This window comes from Triticum aestivum, chromosome 7B, assembly GCF_018294505.1.
Source record: "Triticum aestivum cultivar Chinese Spring chromosome 7B, IWGSC CS RefSeq v2.1, whole genome shotgun sequence".
Classification (NCBI taxonomy): domain Eukaryota; kingdom Viridiplantae; phylum Streptophyta; class Magnoliopsida; order Poales; family Poaceae; genus Triticum; species Triticum aestivum.
In genome coordinates, this window is record NC_057813.1 from 753,383,642 (window position 1) to 753,405,666 (window position 22,025).

Consider the following 22,025-nt stretch of genomic DNA (forward strand, 5'->3'; position numbering starts at 1 on the left):
TCACCAGGGCCGGCCTCGCCTGCTCTCGCCTCGCCAAGGCTGTCTGGGCCGGTGTCACCGGAGCTGGCCTCGCCCACCCTCGGTTCGCCCATGTCCTCTGAGCCCCTGTCGTCGGGCCAGTCTTCGCCATGCAGCCCGGAGTCGTCTGTCCCAAGCTCGCCTGAGGTGATTCCTGCATCTCCGGCGACCGTCACGTCTCCGTCACCTTCGCCTCCGCCGGCTCCTGCTGCTGCTCTACGTCCACATACGCGCCGTCGGAGTGGCATTTTTCAGCCTAAGCAACGTCACGATGGCACAGTTGCTTGGTTAGCGGCGTGCATGTCTGCTGCTCTCGCAGATCCATCCTCTGAGCCACGCACGTATCAAGCTGCTATGCGCATTCCTCATTGGAGAGAGGCCATGGAGCAGGAGTATCAAGCGCTTCTTCGCAATCAGACATGGACTCTTGTTCCTCCACAATCACGGGTAAATGTCATTGATTCCAAATGGGTTTTCAAAGTGAAGAGGCATTCTGATGGGTCCATTGAGCGCTATAAGGCTCGTCTGGTTGCTCGTGGTTTTCGACAGCGTTTTGGACTTGACTATGAAGACACCTTCAGTACAGTGGTCAAGCCTACTACCATCAGACTTCTTCTCTCTCTGGCTGTTACTCGAGGTTGGTTTCTTCTTCAGCTTGATGTTCAAAATGCTTTTCTTCATGGTGTCTTGGCGGAGGAGGTTTACATGCGCCAGCCTCCGGGTTTCTTTGATCCGGATCGCCCTGATCATCTCTGTCGTCTGTCCAAGGCAATTTATGGTCTGAAGCAGGCTCCTCATGCTTGGCATGCTCGTCTTGCAATGGCTCTTCGTGCTCATGGTTTTGCATCATCAACTGCTGACTCCTCATTGTTTCTTCTTCAAAGGCCTGAGGTTACTATGTACTTGTTGGTCTATGTAGATGATATCATTTTGGTCAGCTCCTCTCAGTCGGCTGCTACTGCGCTTGTTCGCTCACTTGGTGCTGATTTTGCGGTCAAGGACCTTGGGAAGCTTCATTACTTCCTTGGTGTGGAGGTTACTTCTCGTGCTGCTGGTCTTGTTATGACGCAGAAGAAGTACTCTCTGGATTTGTTGCAGCGAGCTGGGATGCTTAAGTGCAAACCGACGACTACACCCATGTCTACCAATGATAAGCTCAATGCTGTTGATGGTGTGCTTCTTTCTTCTTCTGATGCGACCGAGTACCGGAGTATTGTTGGTGGGCTCCAGTACTTGACGATCACGCGACCAGACATTTCCTATGCTGTTAACCGAGTCTGCCAGTATCTGCAGTCACCCCGTGACACTCATTGGTCTGCTGTTAAGCGGATTTTGCGCTATATTCGTTTCACGGTGGCTCATGGTTTGCATATTCGGCCGTCTGACTCTGGTTGTCTTTCAGCATATTCTGATGCAGATTGGGCTGGCAATCCGGATGACAGGCGATCCACGGGGGGTTATGCTGTCTTCTTTGGCTCTAACCTGATTGCCTGGAGTGCTCGGAAACAGGCTACTGTCTCGCGTAGCAGTACTGAGGCTGAGTATAAGGCTGTGGCCAATGCCACATTAGAGATTATCTGGGTACAGTCCTTGCTTCAGGAGTTAAGTATACCCCAATCACAGCCTCTTGTTCTTTGGTGTGATAACATCGGTGCTACATACCTTTCTGCAAATCCGGTATTCCATGCCCGAACGAAACACATTGAAGTTGACTATCACTTTGTGCGTGAACGTGTCTCTCAGAAGCAACTACAGATCAAGTTTATTTCTTCCAAGGATCAACTTGCTGACATCTTCACCAAGCCATTGCCTTTGCCACAGTTTGAGACTTGCAGGCGCAATCTTACCCTTCTAGATTCATTAGAAAGTGGCTAAGATTGAGGGAGGGTGTTAGACTGTATTTACATGTGTATATTGTAACGTTGTATACCACCTCATTATATATATGTGATAGGCCACCCCTAGAGGGTTGTGCCGGTTCCCCCCAAAGCCTATTGTCTTACAATTCAGATCAAAGCTTCAATATGGGCAATGACAATGGTTAATCTACAACAATAACAAAATTGATTCATACTTGTATGCTTAAACAAAGTGATACTGCATATGTGAATTTGGGATAGCAATATATAAGCTGAGATGGCGTATGTGCAGTACATAATGTCTATACCCGAACACGCTGGAGCATCAAAGGGGTTTGATCGTCCTAGAACTGCACGACTTTAGCCGCGAACAGTCAGATTCATTTGATCTTGTGGGTCCTGTCCACGGCCGTGGAATCGACATGAACAAAAGCACGTAGCCTTACGGGAGGATAGGTAAGGGAGATGGGACGGCTTTGGCGGAATCGACATGAACCAAAACAGCTGGCCATACTATGGTGCGATCCGGATCTTGGTGGTGTGGTGACCTGACGTCTTTCATTGGAGGTCACGGGCAGAAGCGAGACGGAGGGAGGGAGAGCAAGACTGCAGCAGGCGTCACCACTATAGACACAGGTTGACCTAGTCGGGGCAACCGGAGGCAGCTGGACCAGCGATCATGCCGGAGGAGCTCCTTGATGCAGAGATCAGTTCCCCGTCGCTGCACCCTGTTGTAGACAGGGGAAACGACAAGTAGTCTCAACAACCATATCTATATAGATGCCTCTAGGACTTCAAATCAGAGATCTAGCTTGTGCTCCATAGATCTCAACAAAAGAGTTATCTACATTTTGAGGCTTAAGTGGAAAGATTTGTATAATTACACTAGCTAGCTAGTGTTTCCTTTTTTTCTATTCCCTCCTTGTACATATGTATCACAAAGAAAATAAAAATAAATTAACATATGTAGTACAAGACTATTGTCGCTCGTAGAAAACTTCCCTTTGTAATTCAACCACGCTAAGTACCACTAAGATTTCCCCTCTCTTTATATAATTATGATTTCCCCTCTCTTTTTGTAATAATGAAAATCTAGTTCTGGTGGATTCTTTGTATTTTGAAAGTGACAACCGCAAAACAATTAGTGATTTCTACCAGTCATTGAGCGCCGCAAAATCACCCGTTAGTGATAGCAAACCTGCATTTGATGAGTATTAAGACGGGTTGACGATGTGTTACCTACCCGTTCGTCATGGATGGAGTGTCGGTTACACAGGCCACTCTCTAGTAGTGCATGATATTATGACATCCAGTCTAAGCCAGGTTTATAATAAGTGTGATATGAGTTTAATATTTGAAGTGATTTTATATGTTGGCTCCCTGGGTGTATGTCTTCTTAAGTACGATGTGCATCTAGTCTAAACATTATCTCTCCAAGCTTGGTGTTATGTTGAATATGAAGGTCATGTTGCATCATAAAAATTAATACTTGATCATTAAAATTGTGACATGTGAAAGTCCGAGATTAGGTGTTTCTTTTTTATGTTCTTAGCCATATACATGTTGTTTTAACTAATGACAATATATCTTGTCACCATTACTATTCTTAGATTAGTTATTTACCAAAGCTCATGCATACCATCCACCAAAAAGAATTGTGTTTATGGTAAGTTATATGTGAGTTCTAGATTTAGGTTGTTCTTCTACAAAAGTGGCTACATGTGTTGATTAACTGATGTCTTCTATGAGATGGTCGTTATGTCCTTGTAAGTTTGTTGTATTGCGATGATTAATGGCATACTTTAAAATTAAGCCAATTTACAATATCTTCATGGAGAGCTCTAGATCCACGGTACTTTTCAATGTTGTTAATGGGGCATATGTGGTATCAATGGATCACATGTGGCCACCATCTCTTCACATGTCTAATATGGCTCTAATTTCTTGATAAGGCATATTCACGTCTATTAAGAAAACCTTGATTTCTCATATTCATTAATTCATATATGAGACATAGTTGTTGTTCTTGGTAGTGTTATGCAACCAGAAAAAGTAATGGATTCTAGTCTCTTCAGTTGAAGTTTGGACTTGTGCTATCTTTTAATTTAATTGTTTAATGAGCATGGCTTCTATTTTTAGTTGACAAGCTAATGTTTGCCTCACAATATTCTAAGAGGTGCATTGTGGTAAATACATGTTCCACTTCCATCATTCCTCAGATGACAATGATCTACAACAACAAAATTGTAGGTACTGATGAAAAAACATCATGGACCAAGACCTGGAACACTGAGCATGCATATTTTTCCCAAACATCCTAATTAAGATAGTAGTCCAAAGGATAATGAATTTGGAAATAAATATATTTTATTTCAATATAGCTCTTACATGGAAGCGCTAACAAGCATCTACAAAAGCTCTCCATAGTCTGTAAGAATATCAATATCTTGTCCAGTGGAAGAGGGCTGCACATCAACCCATCCACCATTTACCATGGAAGACTGTCCTAGATCCGTACCGCTAGAGCCTAAGTAAGCATCCATCCCTAGGAAACTATTGTAGTACGACTGATCTGATAGAGGAAAACCCCATTGTTCAGTGTTAAATGGGTCATCAATAGAAAAGGCATTGCCACTCGAGTACCCCAATAGTGGAGAGGCCTCCAAATTCTGCCCGGATGTTGAGTCATGGTTTGCGTCATTTTGTTGTGGTTGAACTACGTTGCAAGTACTTTCATAGTTCTGAACATGCAACTCCTCTTGTGGAGTTTGCTCATGTACCTGATTTGTTGTGGGTTGGACATGGGAAGCCAAGGGTGGAGCTAAAGACGATGGTGCGGAATGGAACATTTGTGGTACCTTCATAGGAAAAAGTGGTGCCGAAGTTTGTTCTGGTTGTGATGGTAGTGGATCGGAAGGTAGCTGGAGTTGTGAGAGATTGTGAGCCCACGATGACTGCATAAGTAAATGAGTAGTACCCAAATGATCTGCCGGCAGAACACTTGGTAGTTGCAGATCTTGTGCCACACATGTGCCACCGGTGTTGTCTTCACGACCATGTATTGGAGGTAGCCGGAATCTAATGTCTTTTTGGACCCGAGAGAGCTCACTAAAGAGCTTGTTCAGATCTTCAAGACTGAGATCTTGTTCCTTCGTGAAGATGAGATTTGCCACCATACCTGGATTCTCTTCTTGGATATTTTTCATACGAAGGATGGAAAGGTTGTTTTTGTCTTCCTCGGTCATGTTCTCCATGTCCAACTGAGCCACCTCGTTTTGTAGGCTTCCAATCCTAGCAGTGGTTGCCTCGTCGGCAGAGGGAACTGCTGGTGGAGTTCCAAATAGGGAAGCATCAACAATGGGATCGGCCAATGGCGTCCCAAATGAGTGCATCTTTCCAATGTTTGTTTCTAGGACGACCGCAACCCTAGCCCTAGTGAGGGCAGAAATGTCAGTCACCCTCTTGAACAAACCGGAACGTCGCTTGTAGACGGTGAGATCACGTTCTTTGTCATTATGGATGTATGCCAAACCTGACTGCCGCTCTTTCCTCGGCATACTAATGTGGACAAAGAGGAAGAAACTAACTACTACAAATAGGAAGCACAAGGATCTGCAGAAAACTAGAGATTTAGGAGCACTGTTGGCTAACCACATATTGGTGTAGGATATGAGAAGATGTACTCCCCTTATATAGAATTAAAAGGGTTGTATGGCAGTGGTATTTGACTATACAAAGACCATGTAAATCTTTAGTAAAAATTAACATACATAACTCACAAAAAGTGCTATTTTATGGATACTATTAACTATCGTCCAAATATACATATGTGAGTGCATCCACATCCTTCTTTGCAAACACTGATATGTATTTCTTCTGATGTAAGTATTCACATCCATATATAGAACTATTAACACTTTTAAAAATAGAAATATTAAATGATTCCCATTTGACCACATTCATATCCTTATCTAGAAGTATTAATGGGAGTTAAACCCAACTAAGTTTTACTCTAATATACAAAATAATTGTGGTCAAATTTATTTGGTTGTTAATTGCATCCAAATCCTTTGTTGATCACATTGATTACATACTAATGTATCCTTGATCATATTGATTACATCCATATCCTCTACTAGGAACTACCTAATCTAGAAGTGGTCGTCCTTTAATCCATAATATCCAAGTATAACATGGACCTTGCTTTGGTGCTTAACTTAGAAATTGAGATACCAACTAGGACAGATATACTAAGAGCAACTATAAAATACTAGGACATTTGGTAAGTCATGGTATAACACATATGTTACTCGGAGCATCGACCTGCTTCCTTGGTGAGCCCAGTTCCCGCTCAAGATGTGTTTTTATTGGTTACACATGTATATCTTGGGCCCTAGTTTTTTATGGCCCATAAAATAATATGTGTAAGGCTTTTTCTGGAAGGATCCAACACAACCTAATCTATTATGTATTAAAAGAATTGACGGGCTCACCAGAAAAACATAAAAATGCTAGAAAATAACTCAAAAATAAAAACAACTAATTGTCTATCTATTATATATTAAAAGCAATTGACGGGCTCACCAGAAAAAAGATATAGATGCTAGAAGATCTCTCAAAAATCAAAAACATCTGACTGTCTATTTAATAGGCTAATATTTTATAACCATTAGATTAGGTTTAAGTGAAATAATTACCCACCATTGCCATTATAAGAAAAAAGTGTTCCATCTAACTTATTAGGATGTGGGCTGATGCCATCTTATTAGGACGTGGGCTGATGACATAATATAATGGAAAAAACGTTATGTTCCCATAGTACCAAAAGGACTGCTCACACATGAACACAGTGGCAGCAATGTTCATGTAAATGATCTTTGTGATTAATTCCCCCTTGGTAGAGTACCTGAAAAAGCCTCCAGGTTGGATCTCCCCGGAGCAGAGTGGTGGGCGGCGCAAAAATCATCTGTTAATATTTCTAACGTTTTCGGGAGTATATAAAGGCAGCGGAAGAAAGATGCGATGGAGGCAACCTCTATGGCGGCCATGCTCCCCCTTGGATGCTCTTGCCGACCTGTGGCATGTGTCCTAGGAGGGGTGGGGGTGGGTCTAGGTCCCTCCGGCTTCCTTTCTTCATGAAACTTAGTGTTTTTTTCTAGTTTTTTGGTCCCTAAAAAGTTGATTTTTTTCTTCTGAAAATTCAAAAACACAACAACTAGCACTTTGCACTGAATTAATAGGTTAATCAAGAAAAACTATAAAAGTTGATGCCAATACTATGCCATTATGATATAAGTATAGGATGAAACAATAAAAATTTCTTGATACATATAGTACATATCAACTGGCATGAATAAATTGATGTTTTTCTAGGGATTGTTAATACTCGACAATATTGTTCTCCTAGATAACCAGACACAAGGTACTCCTTGGTCCCTATTGGTTCGATGTCCAGGCTAAGATTGTGACTAGCATGAATAAATTGATGGCTTTCTCTATCGCTCACTATTACTTGATGGAACTTCAGCTGGGTAGCTGGACAGAAGCGAGGTTATTCCTACCAATTAGAAATGGGCGACTCCCATTCCGTAGCCATCTGCACGTTACTACAAGCTAAAATGGTGCCAAGCACGAATAAATCGTTATATTTCTCCAAGGCTCATTAATAATGCATGGTACTATTCGGTTGGATAGCCACACAGAAGTAATGTACTCCTTTTCAACTTGAGGGGATGACTCTTGGCCTTTATCCATCTGTCTAGTCACTAGCACGAATAAATTGGTGTCTTTCTCTACAACAAATAATTGATGGTACTATTCAGCCAGACAACCAGTAAGAAGCAAGGTACTCCCTGGTCCCCTGCCGACTCAAGGTGGATGGCTGCTGGTAATATATGCATTAATCCAAACTCAAACGGTGACTAGCACGAATAAATCGATGTCCTTCTTTTTGGCTCTTTAATACTTCCACTTTTCGACTAGGTTGTCTGAAAACATGAGGTGGGCACCTCCTGATACGGAGACGCATGCACATTAATCCATGCTAAAATGGTGACTTGCACAAATATATCGATGTCTTTCTCTAGGGCTCATTAACACTTGATGGTATGGTTTGGTTGGACAACAGGACAAAAAGCAAGGTATTCCAGGATTTCTTGTCCATATAGGGTGGATGGCTCCAGGCACGGCCAGTTACACATTAATCCGGGCTCGTCTAACACGAATAAATGGATGTCTTTCTCTATGGCTCATTAATACTTGATGGCACTCTTTGGTTAGGCGGTGTACAAAAGCGAGGTACTCCCTTCTGATTTCGGGTGGTTGTGGGGCCACTAGACGGACACAAGCAAGGTATTGCCTGTCACTTGGGGGGATATTTTAAATATTGTTTTTGTTACATAAATTTCAAAAATATAACACTAAAATATAATATTGTACCAGTAGTACTCCGACATGTCGGTGCCAACAATGACAGGTATCATTGGCACTACCAATGATACATCTGTTATGTTGTTATTTTGAGTCAATGGGCCATCATCAGTGCATCCTGCATCAGCCCTCCTGCATGACACACTCGTACAGAGCTAGCTATGTTAGAGCATGTACAATGGTGCTATCTTCCAATGTCACCTAAGATCACTGCTGAGTTAGAAGAGAGCGAATGGAGGGAAAAAAAGGCTTGCCATCTCTTACCTAAGAGATGGTTTGTCAGTAAAGAAGATAAGACAATTCTATCCATTTTACTAGATGTCATCTCTTAGCTACATATTTTCTAGTTTAATTTTAACCATCGCATTAATTTAAGAGCATGTAAACTTTGCTTGTTAGGCTAAGAGCTAATTCATTGTATCATATGTTTTTAAGCTTCTCCAAATGACATACATTGCATCAGCCCTCCCACATGACACACTCGTACAGAGCTAGCTACCTTAGGTCGTCGTGTACAATGATGCTATCTTCGCAATGTCACCTAAGATCATTGATGAGTTAAACGAGAGTGATTGGAGGAAAAAAGGCTTGCCACCTCTTACCTAAGAGAAGGTCTCTCAGGAAAAGAAGATAAGACAGTTCTACCCAATGTACTAGATGTCATCTCTTATATTTTCTAGTTTAATTTTAACCATCGCATTAATTTAAGAGCATGTAATCTTTGCTTGTTAGACTAAGAGATAATTCATTGTGTGATATGTTTTTAAGCTTCTCCAAATGACATACATAGCATACGAGAATATTGTAACAAATAACTATTTGTGTACAGTGTGCTCGGTCTATTATGAAGATATAAAGCATGTGCTATTTGAATGTAATGTTGCAAGGGAGGTTTGGGACAATCTTGGTCTACTGGAACTCACCGAAGAGGCATGCATGCTGGACAATTGAGGTAGTGTTTTTTTTCACAAATTCACGAATGTTTTTTAAATTTGCTAATGTTATTTTTAGAAAGCATGATTTTTTAGTTTGAGAACATTTTAAAACTTTCAGAAATTATTTTAATTGGGGAATATTTATAATTTGATGAGCATTTTAAACATCCTAAACATTTTTTTAATTACAGAATATATTTTTTATAAAGTTGCAAACGTTCTTAAAATCCATGGATTGTTTTTCAAACTTGGAAGCATTTATTAAAATTCTTGAAAAGATGTTAAAAATGAACAAAAATTGTCAGCATTTGTTAAAATTTTCACAGCAGGCTTCCCACAAAAAAAATTCACAGCAGGCACCTTTTAATTTGTTTTCTAGTAAACAGCTCAAAAATAGATCTGTACAATGGAGAAACAGCTATATCTCGCTGTACAGCAAGATATAACCTGAGCTCGCCTCTGAGCCCACCTTAGAGGGTGGGCCCAATGGTCCAGATTTGGAAAGGTAGTACTGACTGGTACAGACTTGTTTTAGAACCAGTTTCTAAAAAAAACATGTTTTAGAACCTTTCAAGTTATTTTTTTCCTTTTTGTTACAGTGTTTTCTTGGTATACTTCATTGTTATTGCGTTTTATGTTTTTCATTCCTTTCCTTTTTTTTGCATTTTTCAAATATACGTTGACTTTATTTAAATACACATTGAAAAATGCATATGCATGTTGAACCTATTTGGATACACGTTAAACATTTTCCAAATACAATTTGAATACTTTTTAAATACACCTTGAACATTTGTCAAATGTACATTAAACATCTTCAAAATACAATGTGGAATTTTCTTAAACACACAATGACCATTTTTCATAAATGCCATGAATATTATTTTTAGTTGTGCAAACAGTTTTTAAGTGCTACGGAAATTTCTTCAAACTCATGAACCTTTTTTGAATGGTACGAAACATTTTCTGAAGATTGCACAATCAAATTTTAACATTAGCAAGGTAACTAATGATAAAAGTGAGCGTAAACGGTATTGCAATGATAGGAAACAAGGCCTAGGGTTCATACTTTCACTAGTGCAAGTTCTCTCAACAATAATAACATAGATAGATCATATAACAATCCCTCAACATGCAACAAAGAGTCACTCCAAAGACACTAATAGCGGAGAACGAACGAAGAGATTATGGTAGGGTGCGAAACCACCTCAAAGTTATTTTTTTGGATCAATTTATTCAAGAGTTCGTACTAGAATAATACCTTAAGACACAAATCAACCAAAACCCTAATGTCACCTAGATACTCCATTGTCACCTCAAGTATCAGTGGGCATGATTATACGATATGCATCACACAATCTCAGATTCATCTATTCAACCAACACAAAGTACTTCAAAGAGTGCCCCAAAGTTTCTACCGGAGAGTCAAGAACGTGTGCCAACCCCTATGCATAGGTTCATGGGCGGAACCCGCAAGTTGGTCACCAAAACATACATCAAGAGGCACATGATATCCCATTGTCACCACAGATAAGTGATATCTACTACACAACCTTCTTCTTGTAGACGTTGTTGGGCCTGCAAGTGCACCGGTTTGTAGGACAGTAGCAAATTTCCCTCAAGTGGATGACCTAAGGTTTATCAATCCGCAGGAGGCGTAGGATGAAGATGGTCTCTCTCAAACAACCCTGCAACCAAATAACAAAGAGTTTCTTGTGTCCCCAACACACCCAATACAATGGTAAATTGTATAGGTGCACTAGTTCGGTGAAGAGATGAAGATGCAAGTGCAAAATAGATGGTAGATAAAGGTATTTGTAATCTGAAATAATAAAAACAGCGAGGTAGCGAGCGATAAAAGTGAGCGTAAACGGTATTGCAATGATAGAAAACAAGGCCTAGGGTTCATACTTTCACCAGTGCAAGTTCTCTCAACAATAATAACATAGATAGATCGTATAACAATCCCTCAACATGCAACAAAGAGTCACTCCGAAGTCACTAATAGCGTAGAACAAACATAGAGATTATGGTAGAGTACGAAACCACCTCAAATTTATTCTTTCGGATCGATCTATAAAAGAGTTCGTACTAGAATAACACCTTAAGACACAAATCAACCAAAACCCTAATTTCACCTAGATACTCCATTGTCACCTCAAGTATCCGTGGGCATGATTATACGATATGCGTCACACAATCTCAGATTCATCCAACCAACATGAAAGTACTTCAAAGAGTGCCCCAAAGCTACTACCGGATGATACGTCTCCAACGTATCTATAATTTTTGATTGCTCCATGCTACTTTATCTATTGTTTTGGACTATAATGGGCTTTATTTTCCACTCTTATATTATTTTTGGTACTAACCTACTAACCGGAGGCCCAGCCCAGAATTGCTGCTTTTTTGCCTATTTCAGTGTTTCGAAGAAACGGAATATCAAACGGAGTCCAAATGGAATGAAACCTTCGGGAACGTGATCTTCTCACCGAACGTGATCCAGGAGACTTGGACCCTACTCCAAGGAGTGCCAGAGGCGGTCACGAGGGTGGAGGGCACGCCCTTACACCCTGGGCGCGCCCCCCTACCTCGTGGGCCCCCTGACGCTCCACCGACGTACTCCTTCCTCCTATATATACCTACTTACCCCCAACAGATCGGGGACGGACCCAAAATCCTAATTCCACCGCCGTAACTTCCTGTATCCACGAGATCCCATCTTGGGGCCTGTTCCGGAGCTCCGCCGAAGGGGGCATCTACCACAGAGGGCTTCTACATCATCACCATAGCCCCTCCGATGAAGTGTGAGTAGTTTACTTCAGACCTTCGGGTCCATAGTTAGTAGCTAGATGGCTTCTTCTCTCTTTTTGGATCTCAATACAATGTTCTCCCCCTCTCTGGTGGAGATCTATTCGATGTAACCTTCTTTTTGCGGTGTGTTTGTTGAGACCGATGAATTATGGGTTTATGATCCAACTTACCTATGGAAAATATTTGATTCTTCTCTGAATTCTTTTATGTATGATTGATTTATCTTTGCAAGTCTCTTAGAATTATCCGTTTGGTTTGGCCAACTAGATTGGTAGTTCTTGCAATGGGAGAAGTGCTTAGCTTTGGGTTCAATCTTGCGGTGACCTTATCCAGTGACAGAAAGGGTTGCAAGGCACGTATTGTATTGTTGCCATCGAGGATAACAAGATGGGGTATTTATCATATTGCATCAATTTATTCCTCTACATCATGTCATCTTGCTTAAGGCGTTACTCTGTTTTTAACTTAATACTCTAGATGCATGCTGGATAGCGGTCGATGAGTGGAGTAATAGTAGTAGATGCAGAATCGTTTCGGTCTACTTGTCACGGACGTGATGCCTATATACATGAGCATTGCCTGGATAACCTCATAACTATGCTCAATTCTGTCAATTGCTCAACGGTAATTTGTTCACCCACCGTAGAATACTTATGCTCTTGAGAGAAGCCACTAGTGAAACCTATGGCCCCCGGGTCTATTCTCATCATATCAATCTCTATCACTTTATTTACTTGCTTTTCTTTTACTTTTTACTTTGCATCTTTATACCAAAAATACCAAAAATATTATCTCTATCAGATCTCACCCTCGTAAGTGACTGTGAAGGGATTGACAACCCCTAAGCGTTGGTTGCGAGTAGCTATCATTTTGTGCAGGTACGAGGGACTTGCGCGTGGTCTCCTACTAGATTGATACCTTGGTTCATAAAAACTGAGGGAAATACTTACGCTACTGTGCTGCATCATCCTCTCCTCTTCGGGGAAATCCAACGCAAGCTCGAGACGTAGCACCGGAGAGTCAAGAACGTGTGCCAACCCCTATGCATAGGTTCCCAATGTCACAAAACCCGCAAGTTGATCACCAAAACATACATCAAGTGGATCGCAAGACATACATCAAGTGTTCTCATAAAAGACTCAATCCGATAAAATAACTTCAAAGGGGAAACTCAACTCATCACAAGAGAGTAGAGGGGAAGAAACATCATAAGATCCAACTACAATAGCAAAGCTCGGGATACATCAAGATCGTGCCATAGTGGGAACCCGAGAGAGAACACGAGAGAGATATCAAACACATAGCTACTGGTACATACCCTCAGCCCCGAGGGTGAACTACTCCCTCCTCGTCATGGATAGCGCCGGGATGATGAAGATGGCCACTGGTGAAGGATCCCCCCTCCGGCAGGGTGCCGGGAAGGGCTCCCGAGAGGTTTTTGGTGGCTACAGAGGCTTGCGGCGGCGGACATCCTGATCTATCTTCTGTTCTGGATGTTTTACGATACGTAAGTATATATGGGTGCAAGGGATACGTCAGTGGACCGAAGGGGGGCCACGAGGCAGGGGGTGCGCCTAGGGGGGTGGGCCTGGGGCGCGCCCCCCACCCTCGTGAGCACCTCCCTTCTTTCCTGACGTGCACTCCAAGTCCATGGGGTGGCTTTCCTTCCAGAAATAACTTCTCCAGTTGATTTCGTTCCGTTTTGACTCCGTCTGATATTCATTTTCCTCGAAACACTGAAATAGGCATAAAACAGCAAATCTGGGTTGGGCCTCCGGTTAATAGGTTAGTCCCAAAAATAATATAAAAGTGGATAATAAAGCCCAATGTTGCCTAAAACAGTAGATAAAATAGCATGGAGCAATCAAAAATTATAGATACGTTGGAGACGTATCAAGCATCCCCAAGCTTAATTCCTGCTCGTCCTCGAGTAGGTAAATGATAAAAGAGAATTTATGATGCGGAGTGATACTTTGGCATAATTTCAATGTAAATCTTCTTAATTGTGGTATGAATATTCAGATCCGAAAGATTCAAGACAAAAGTTCATATTGACATAAAAATAATAATACTTCAAGCATACTAACTAAGCAATTATGTCTTCTCAAAATAACATGGCCAAAGAAAGTTATCCCTACAAAATCATATAGTCTGGCTAAGCTCTATCTTCATCACACAAAGTATTTAATCATGCACAACCAAGTTGATGAGCCAAGCAATTGTTTCATACTTTAATAATGTCAAACTTTTTCAACTTTCACGCAATACATGAGCGTGAGCCATGGACATAGCACTATAGGTGGAATAGAATGGTGGTTGTGGAGAAGACAAAAAGGAGAAGATAGTCTCACATCAACTAGGCGTATCAACGGGCTATGGAAATGCCCATTAATAGATATCAATGTGAGTGAGTAGGGATTGCCATGCAACGGATGCACTAGAGCTATAAGTATATGAAAGCTCAACAAAAGAAACTAAGTGGGTGTGCATCCAACTTGCTTGCTCACGAAGACCTAGGGCACTTTTGAGGAAGCCCATCATTGGAATATACAAGCCAAGTTCTATAATGAAAAATTCCCACTAGTATATGAAAATGACAACATATGAGACTCTCTATCATGAAGATCACGGTGCTACTTTGAAGCACAAGTGTGGTAAAAGGATAGTAGCATTGTCCCTTCTCTCTTTTTCTCTCATTTTTTTATTGGGCCTTTTCTCTCTCTTTTTTATGGCCACTCTTTTTTTCGTCCGGAGTCTCATCCCGACTTATGGGGGAATCATAGTCTCCATCATCCTTTCCTCACTGAGACAATGCTCTAATAATGATGATCATCATACTTTTATTTTTCTTACAACTCAACAATTACAACTCGATACTTAGAACAAAATATGACTCTATATGAATGCCTCCGGCGGTGTACCGGGATATGCAATGAATCAAGAGCGACATGTATGAAAATTATGAAGGTGGCCTTGCCACAAATACAATGTCAACTACATGTTCATGCAAAAAGCAATATGACAAAAGTAATGTGTGTCATATGAACAAAACGGTGGAAAGTTGCATGGAAATATATCTCGGAATGGCTATGGTAATGCCATAATAGGTAGGTATGGTGGCTGTTTTGAGGAAGGTATATGGTGGGTGTATGGTACCGGCGAATGTTGCGCGGCACAAGAGAGGCTAGCAATAATGGAAGGGTGAAAGGGTGCGTATAATCCATGGACTCAACATTAATCAAAAGAACTCATGCACTTGTTGCAAAAATTTAGAAGTCATCAAAAACCAAAGCACTACGCGCATGCTCCTAGGGGGATAGATTGGTAGGAAAAGACCATCGCTCGTCCCCGACCGCCACACATAAGGAAGACAATCAATAAATAAAATTGTGCTCCAACTTCATCACAAAGCGGTTCACCATATGTGCATGCTACGGGAATCACAAACTTCAACAGAAGCATTCTTTAAATTCATAATCACCCAACTAGCATCACTTTGATATTATCACCTCCATATCTCAAAACATTTATCAAGCATCAAACTTATCTTAGTATTCAACGCACTCAAAAGAAAGTTTCACATATCTTGAATGCCAAGTATCTTAATGTTAAGTAAGTTACCATGCTATTAAAGACTCTGAAAAAAAATATAAGTGAAGCATGAGAGTTCATCTGTTTCTTCAAAATAAAACCACCATTGTGCTCTAAAAGATATAAGTGAAATACTAGAGCAAACGACAAACTACTCTGAAAGATATAAGTGAAGATCAATGAGTAGCTAAATAATTATGCAACTATGCAAAGACTCTCTCTCATTAAAGAATTTCATATCTTGTATCTTATTCAAACAGCAAGCAAAGCAAAATAAAATGACAATGCAAGGATAGCACAACTCATGTGAAGAAGCAAAAACTTAGGCTCAACCGATACTAACCGATAGTGATTGAAGAAGAAAGGTGGGATGCCTACCGGGGCATTCCCAAGCTTAGATGCTTGAGACTTCTTGAAATATTATCTTGGGGTGCCTTGGGAATCCCCAAGCTTGAGCTTTTATGTCTCCTTAATTCCTCTCATATCATGGTTTCTCTTCCTTTATCAAAAGCTTCATTCACAACAAACTCAACAAGAACTCGTGAGATAGGTTAGTATAAACCAATGCAAAACCATAGCATCTTCTACTGTAACAAACCACTAACATTATTATTCAACATTGCATACTAAATGCCTCTGTATATTTAATACTCCTATCCTCAAATAGAATCATTAAACAAGCAAACATACGCAAACAATGCAAACATAACACCAATCTGCCAAAATAGTACAGTCTGTAAAGAATGCAAGAGTAACAATACTTCCCTGACTCCAAAAATTATGAACTAAAATTCGCACTGTAATAAATTTATCAGAGCTTAATATGCAAAAATATTCAACATTATACCATTCTCTGACTTTTCTCGGGAATTTTTGCAACAGCGGTAAACTTTCTGTTTTCAAACAGCAACATGTATACTAGCAAAATAAGCATGGCAAAGGCTATCCTTGACTTTTTTATTGAAACTAAAGATACAAAACATTATTCTAATTAAGATCAAGCAAAAACTAGCAAAATAATATGACGCTCCAAGCAAAACACATATCATGTGGCGAATAAAAATATAGCTCCAAGTAAAGTTACCGATGAACGAAGACGAAAGAGGGGATGCCATCCGGGGCATCCCCAAGCTTAGTTGCTTGATTGTCCTTGAATATTACCTTGGGGTGCCTTGGGAATCCCCAATCTTAGGCTCTTTCCACTCCTTATTACATAATCCATCGAATCTTTACCCAAAACTTGAAAACCTCAACCACACAAAACTCAAAACAAAACTCGTAAGCTCCGTTAGTATAAGAAAATAAATCACCACTTAGGTACTGTAATGAACTCATTCTAAATTCATATTTGTGTAATATCTACTGTATTATAACTTCTCTATGGTTCATACCACTTAATACTAGCCATAGATGCACCAAAATAAGCAAACAACACAATGAAAACAGAATCTGTCAAAAACAGAATAGTCTGTAGTAATCTGTATCAAATGTATACCTCTGGAACACCAAAAATTATGAAATAAATTTCTGGACCTGAATAATTTGTCTATTAATCATCTGAAAAAAGAATCAACCTAAAAGCACTTTTCAGTAAAAAATTGCAGCCATTCTCGTGAGCGCAAAAGTTTCTGTTTTCTACAGCAAGATCATTTAAACTTCACCCAAGTCTTCCCAAAGGTTCTACTTGGCACTTCATTGAAATAAAAGCTATAAAACATGATTACTACAGTAGAATAATAATGTGGACACACAAAAACAGTAAGGGTAAATATTGGGTTGTCTCCCAACAAGCGCTTTTCTTTAATGCCTTTCTAGCTAGGCATGATGATGACAATGATGCTCACATAAAAGATAAGAATTGAAACATAACGGGAGCATCATGAAGCATATGACTAGCACATTTAGGCCTAACCCTCTTCCTATGCATAGGGACTTTGTGAGCAAACAACTTAGGGGAACAATAATCAACAAGGATAGGAAGGTAAAACAAGCATAACTTCAAGATTTTCCACACATAGAGAGGAAACTTGACATTATTTTAATTCCTACAAGCATAAGTTCCTCCCTCATAATAATTTTCAGTAGTATCATGAATGAATTCAACAATATAACCAGGACCTAAAGCATTCTTTTCATGATCTACTAGCATAGAAAATTTACTACTCTCCACATAAGCAAAATTCTTCTCATGAATAATAGTGGGAGCAAACTCAACAAAATAACTATCACATGATTGAAAATTAAGATCAAGATGACAAGTTTCGTGGTTATCATTATTCTTTAAAGCATACGCGTCATCACAATAATCATCATAGATAGGAGGCATGCTTTCATCATAGTAAATTTGCTCATCAAAGCTTGGAGGACAAAAAATATCATCTCCATCAAACATAGCTTACCCAAGCTTGTGGCTTTGCATATCATTAGCATCATGGATATTCAGGGAATTCATACTAACAACATTGCAATCATGCTCATCATTCACATATTTCATGCCAAGCATTCTATGTAATTCTTCTTCTAGCACTTGAGCACAATTTTCCTTTCCATCATACTCACGAAAGATATTAAAAAGACAAAGTGTATGAGACAAACTTAACTCAATTTGTTGTAGTTTTCTTTTATAAACTAAACAAGTGATAAAACAAGAAACGAAAAGATTCGATTGCAAGATCTAAAGATATACCTTCAAGCACTCACCTCCCCAAAAAAGAGCTTAGTTGACGGAGTGTGAGTACCCTTTACCTAGCTTCCCCGGCAACGGCGCCAGAAAAGAGCTTGATGTCTACTACACAACCTTCTTCTTGTAGACGTTGTTGGGCCTGCAAGTGCACAGGTTTGTAGGATAGTAGCAAATTTCCCTCAAGTGGATGACCTAAGGTTTAGCAATCCCTAGGAGGCATAGGATGAAGATGGTCTCTCTCAAACAACCCTGCAACCAAATAACAAAGAGTCTCTTGTGTCCCCAACACACCCAATACAATGGTAAATTGTATAGGTGCACTACTCCGGCGAAGAGATGAAGATGCAAGTGCAAAATAGATGGTAGATAAAGGTATTTATAATCTGAAATAATAAAAACAGCAAGGTAGCGAGCGATAAAAGTGAGCGTAAACGGTATTGCAATGATAGGAAGCAAGGCCTAGGGTTCATACTTTCACTAGTGCAAGATCTCTCAACAATAATAACATAGATAGATCGTATAACAATCCCTCAACATGCAACAAAGAGTCACTCCGAAGCCACTAATAGCGGAGAACAAACGTAGAGATTATGGTAGGGTACGAAACCACCTCAAAGTTATTCTTTCGGATCGATCTATTCAAGAGTTTCTACTAGAATAACACCTTCAGGCACAAATCAACCAAAACCCTAATGTCACCTAGATACTCCATTGTCACCTCAAGTATCCGTGGGCATGATTATATGATATGCGTCACACAATCTCAGATTCATCCAACCAACATGAAAGTACTTCAAAGAGTGCCCCAAAGCTACTACCGGAGAGTCAAGAACGTGTGCCAACCCCTATGCATAGGTTCCCAATGTCACGAAACCCGCAGGTTGATCACCAAAACATACATCAAGTGGATCGCAAGACATACATCAAGTGTTCTCATAAAAGACTCAATCCGATAAAATAACTTCAAAGGGCAAATTCAATTCATCACAAGAGAGTAGAGGGGGAGAAACATCATAAGATCCAACTACAATAGCAAAGCTCGGGATACATCAAGATCGTGCCATGGTGGGAACACGAGAGAGAACTTGAGAGAGAGAGATCAAACACATAGCTACTGGTACATACCCTCAGCCCCGAGGGTGAACTACTCCCTCCTCGTCATGGATAGCGTCGGGATGATGAAGATGGCCACCGGTGAAGGATCCCCCCTCCGGCAGGGTGCCGGGAAGGGCTCCCAAGAGGTTTTTGGTGGCTACAGAGGCTTGCGGCAGCTGAACTCCCGATCTATCTTCTGTTCTGGAAGTTTTACGATACGTAGGTACATATGGGTGCAAGGGGTACGTCGGTGGACCGAAGGAGGGGGGCCACGAGGCAGGGGCGCGCCCCCCACCCTCGTGAGCACCTCCCTTCTTTCCTGACGTGCACTCCAAGTCCATCGGGTGGATTTCCTTCCAAAAATAACTTCTCCAGTTGATTTCGTTCCGTTTTGACTCCGTCTGATATTCCTTTTCCTCGAAACACAGAAATAGGCATAAAACATCAAATCTGGGCTGGGCCTCCGGTTAATAGTTTAGTCCCAAAAATAATATGAAAGTGGATAATAAAGCCCAATATTGCCTAAACAGTAGATAAAATAGCATGGAGCAATCAAAAATTATAGATACGTTGGAGACGTATCAATAAGCACGGCAAGACATACATCAAGTGTTCTCATAAAAAACTCAATCCGATAAGATAACTTCAAAGGGGAAAACTCAATTCATCACAAGAGAGTAGAGGGGGAGAAACATCATAAGATCCAACTACAATAGCAAAGCTCGGGATACATCAAGATCGTGCCATAGAGGGAACACGAGAGAGAGAGAGATCAAACACATAGCTACTGGTACATACCCTCAACCTCGAGGGTGAAGTACTCCCTCCTCGTAATGGAGAGCGCCGGGATGATGAAGATGGCCACCGGTGAAGGATCCCCCCTCCGGCAGGGTGCCGGGAAGGGCTCCCGAGAGGTTTTTGGTGGCTACAGAGGCTTGCGGGGGCGGAACTCCCGATCTATCTTCTTCGTGGATGTTTTTAGGGTACGTGGGACTATATAGGCAAAATAAGTCGGTCGGAAGGTGCTCGAGGGGTCCATGAGACAGGGGGCGCGCCCTCCTATCTCGTGGCCTCCTCGAGGCTCTTCTGACGTGAACTCCAAGTCTCCTGGGTGATATTCTTCCAAAAAATCACGTTGCCGAAGGTTTCATTCCGTTTGGACTCCGTTCGATATTCCTTTTCTTCGAAATACTGAAACAGGCAATAAAACAGCAATATGGGCTGGGCCTCCTATTAATAGGTTAGTCCCAAAAGTAATATAAAAGTGTATAATAAAGCCCATAATCATTCAAAACAGATAATATAATAGCATGGAACAATCAAAAATTATAGATACGTTGGAGACGTATCACTACCCTACACTCAAGAAGCCCGGTCCACGTGGCGTCATCACCATTAGAGGAATCACAGAGCGCTCTTCACGCGCAGAGGAACACGTGACGGCCCTGGCAGCCGGACTATAAGCGGCCTCCAATATTAGAAAACATGACTGGTCATTAAGACCACAGACAGGTTAGACGAGTCCGGTAGCCCGGATAAAATTAAACCAGGGCACCGTATATGTAATCCCGTAGCGGACACCAGGGGCTATAAATATTTAATACAGCCCCACACTTGGCTCAACCTTATTGCCAGGCCAACATCTTACACTTTTACTATCCATGGCATACTTACGTTGTACTCTCCTACGAGTTTTCCTTTTTCCACAGACAACGTTCGTGTGATACCCTTCCAGGATACGGCACAACGGAGATAAAGGCGCAGACATGCAGCAGGGCCCCGTTCAATAGGTTTCTTTTTAGATTAAGCCCCTGTGTAAACCTTTTCTATTGCCTCTTGTTGTTTAACCATCCCATGGGTTCCATACCCACAGAGGATACTGTCATTATTGGCATTTCGCCACAATAGATTACCGCACGTACCTGGAAACACACGGTTTATGATGAATGGGCATTCTTTAGCCCATCTTCTGTTACAAAGCCCGAATACCTTCGGGAGTGTTCGGCTTCACGAGTTTGGCCTTATATGCATCAGCTCTGAATCATGTCTTTGGTCAAATGTTGGGTTTGCCCGGCTCCTGGGTTTGCTGCCTTACATTCCGTTATTATCGGCTAAGGCGGCCAAAGGAGAACTACTGCGATTGTACCCTGGTTATTCCGGATAGGCACCTCAGTAGAGAAAGCCGAAAACTGACTGTCATGATGCAGCAAGAGACTGTTCAACCACTCGAAGACTCACCGGAATCTTTAGGATTCCTCCGCATTAACGAAGGGCCGTTTCCCGGCCATGTACATACGCGCCCGTATTCGGATGCACGCGAAGGTACCAGGGGCTACATAGTAGCCCCACCTTTAGACTCCCATGGCTAAGCAGAAGTGTTACAGCTATATAGTCCGGTTGCCTAGTTCGACGTGCGATCACCTCCTTAATGGACCAAGACGTTGGATCAAGTGTGATTAAGCATATTTTTCGCGAATACCCTCGCATTGTATGCGTGGGGGCTGAAGCCAATGACTGCTAACTTTTGGATTACTTATATACATATATAAAAACGGCCGCACAGGGGACACAATATTCTTTTCAGGCAAAAAGTATAAATAT

The 22,025-nt window shown here is 41.2% G+C and overlaps 1 protein-coding gene across 1 annotated transcript; it reads right to left on the reverse strand.

Annotated features, from left to right (window-relative positions):
* Positions 1–4,285: 4,285 nt before the first annotated feature.
* Positions 4,286–5,533, reverse strand: LOC123156937 (pheromone receptor transcription activator-like). The gene has a single exon (XM_044575132.1). It carries the CDS (start codon positions 5,531–5,533, stop codon positions 4,286–4,288), a length of 1,248 nt encoding a protein of 415 aa, XP_044431067.1.
* Between the last annotated feature and the right edge of the window lie 16,492 nt (positions 5,534–22,025).

What these genes read in the sequence shown, in the direction of transcription:
- LOC123156937 (XM_044575132.1), bottom strand. Translation starts at nt 5,533, where the DNA reads ATGTGGTTAGCCAACAGTGCTCCTAAATCTCTAGTTTTCTGCAGATCC.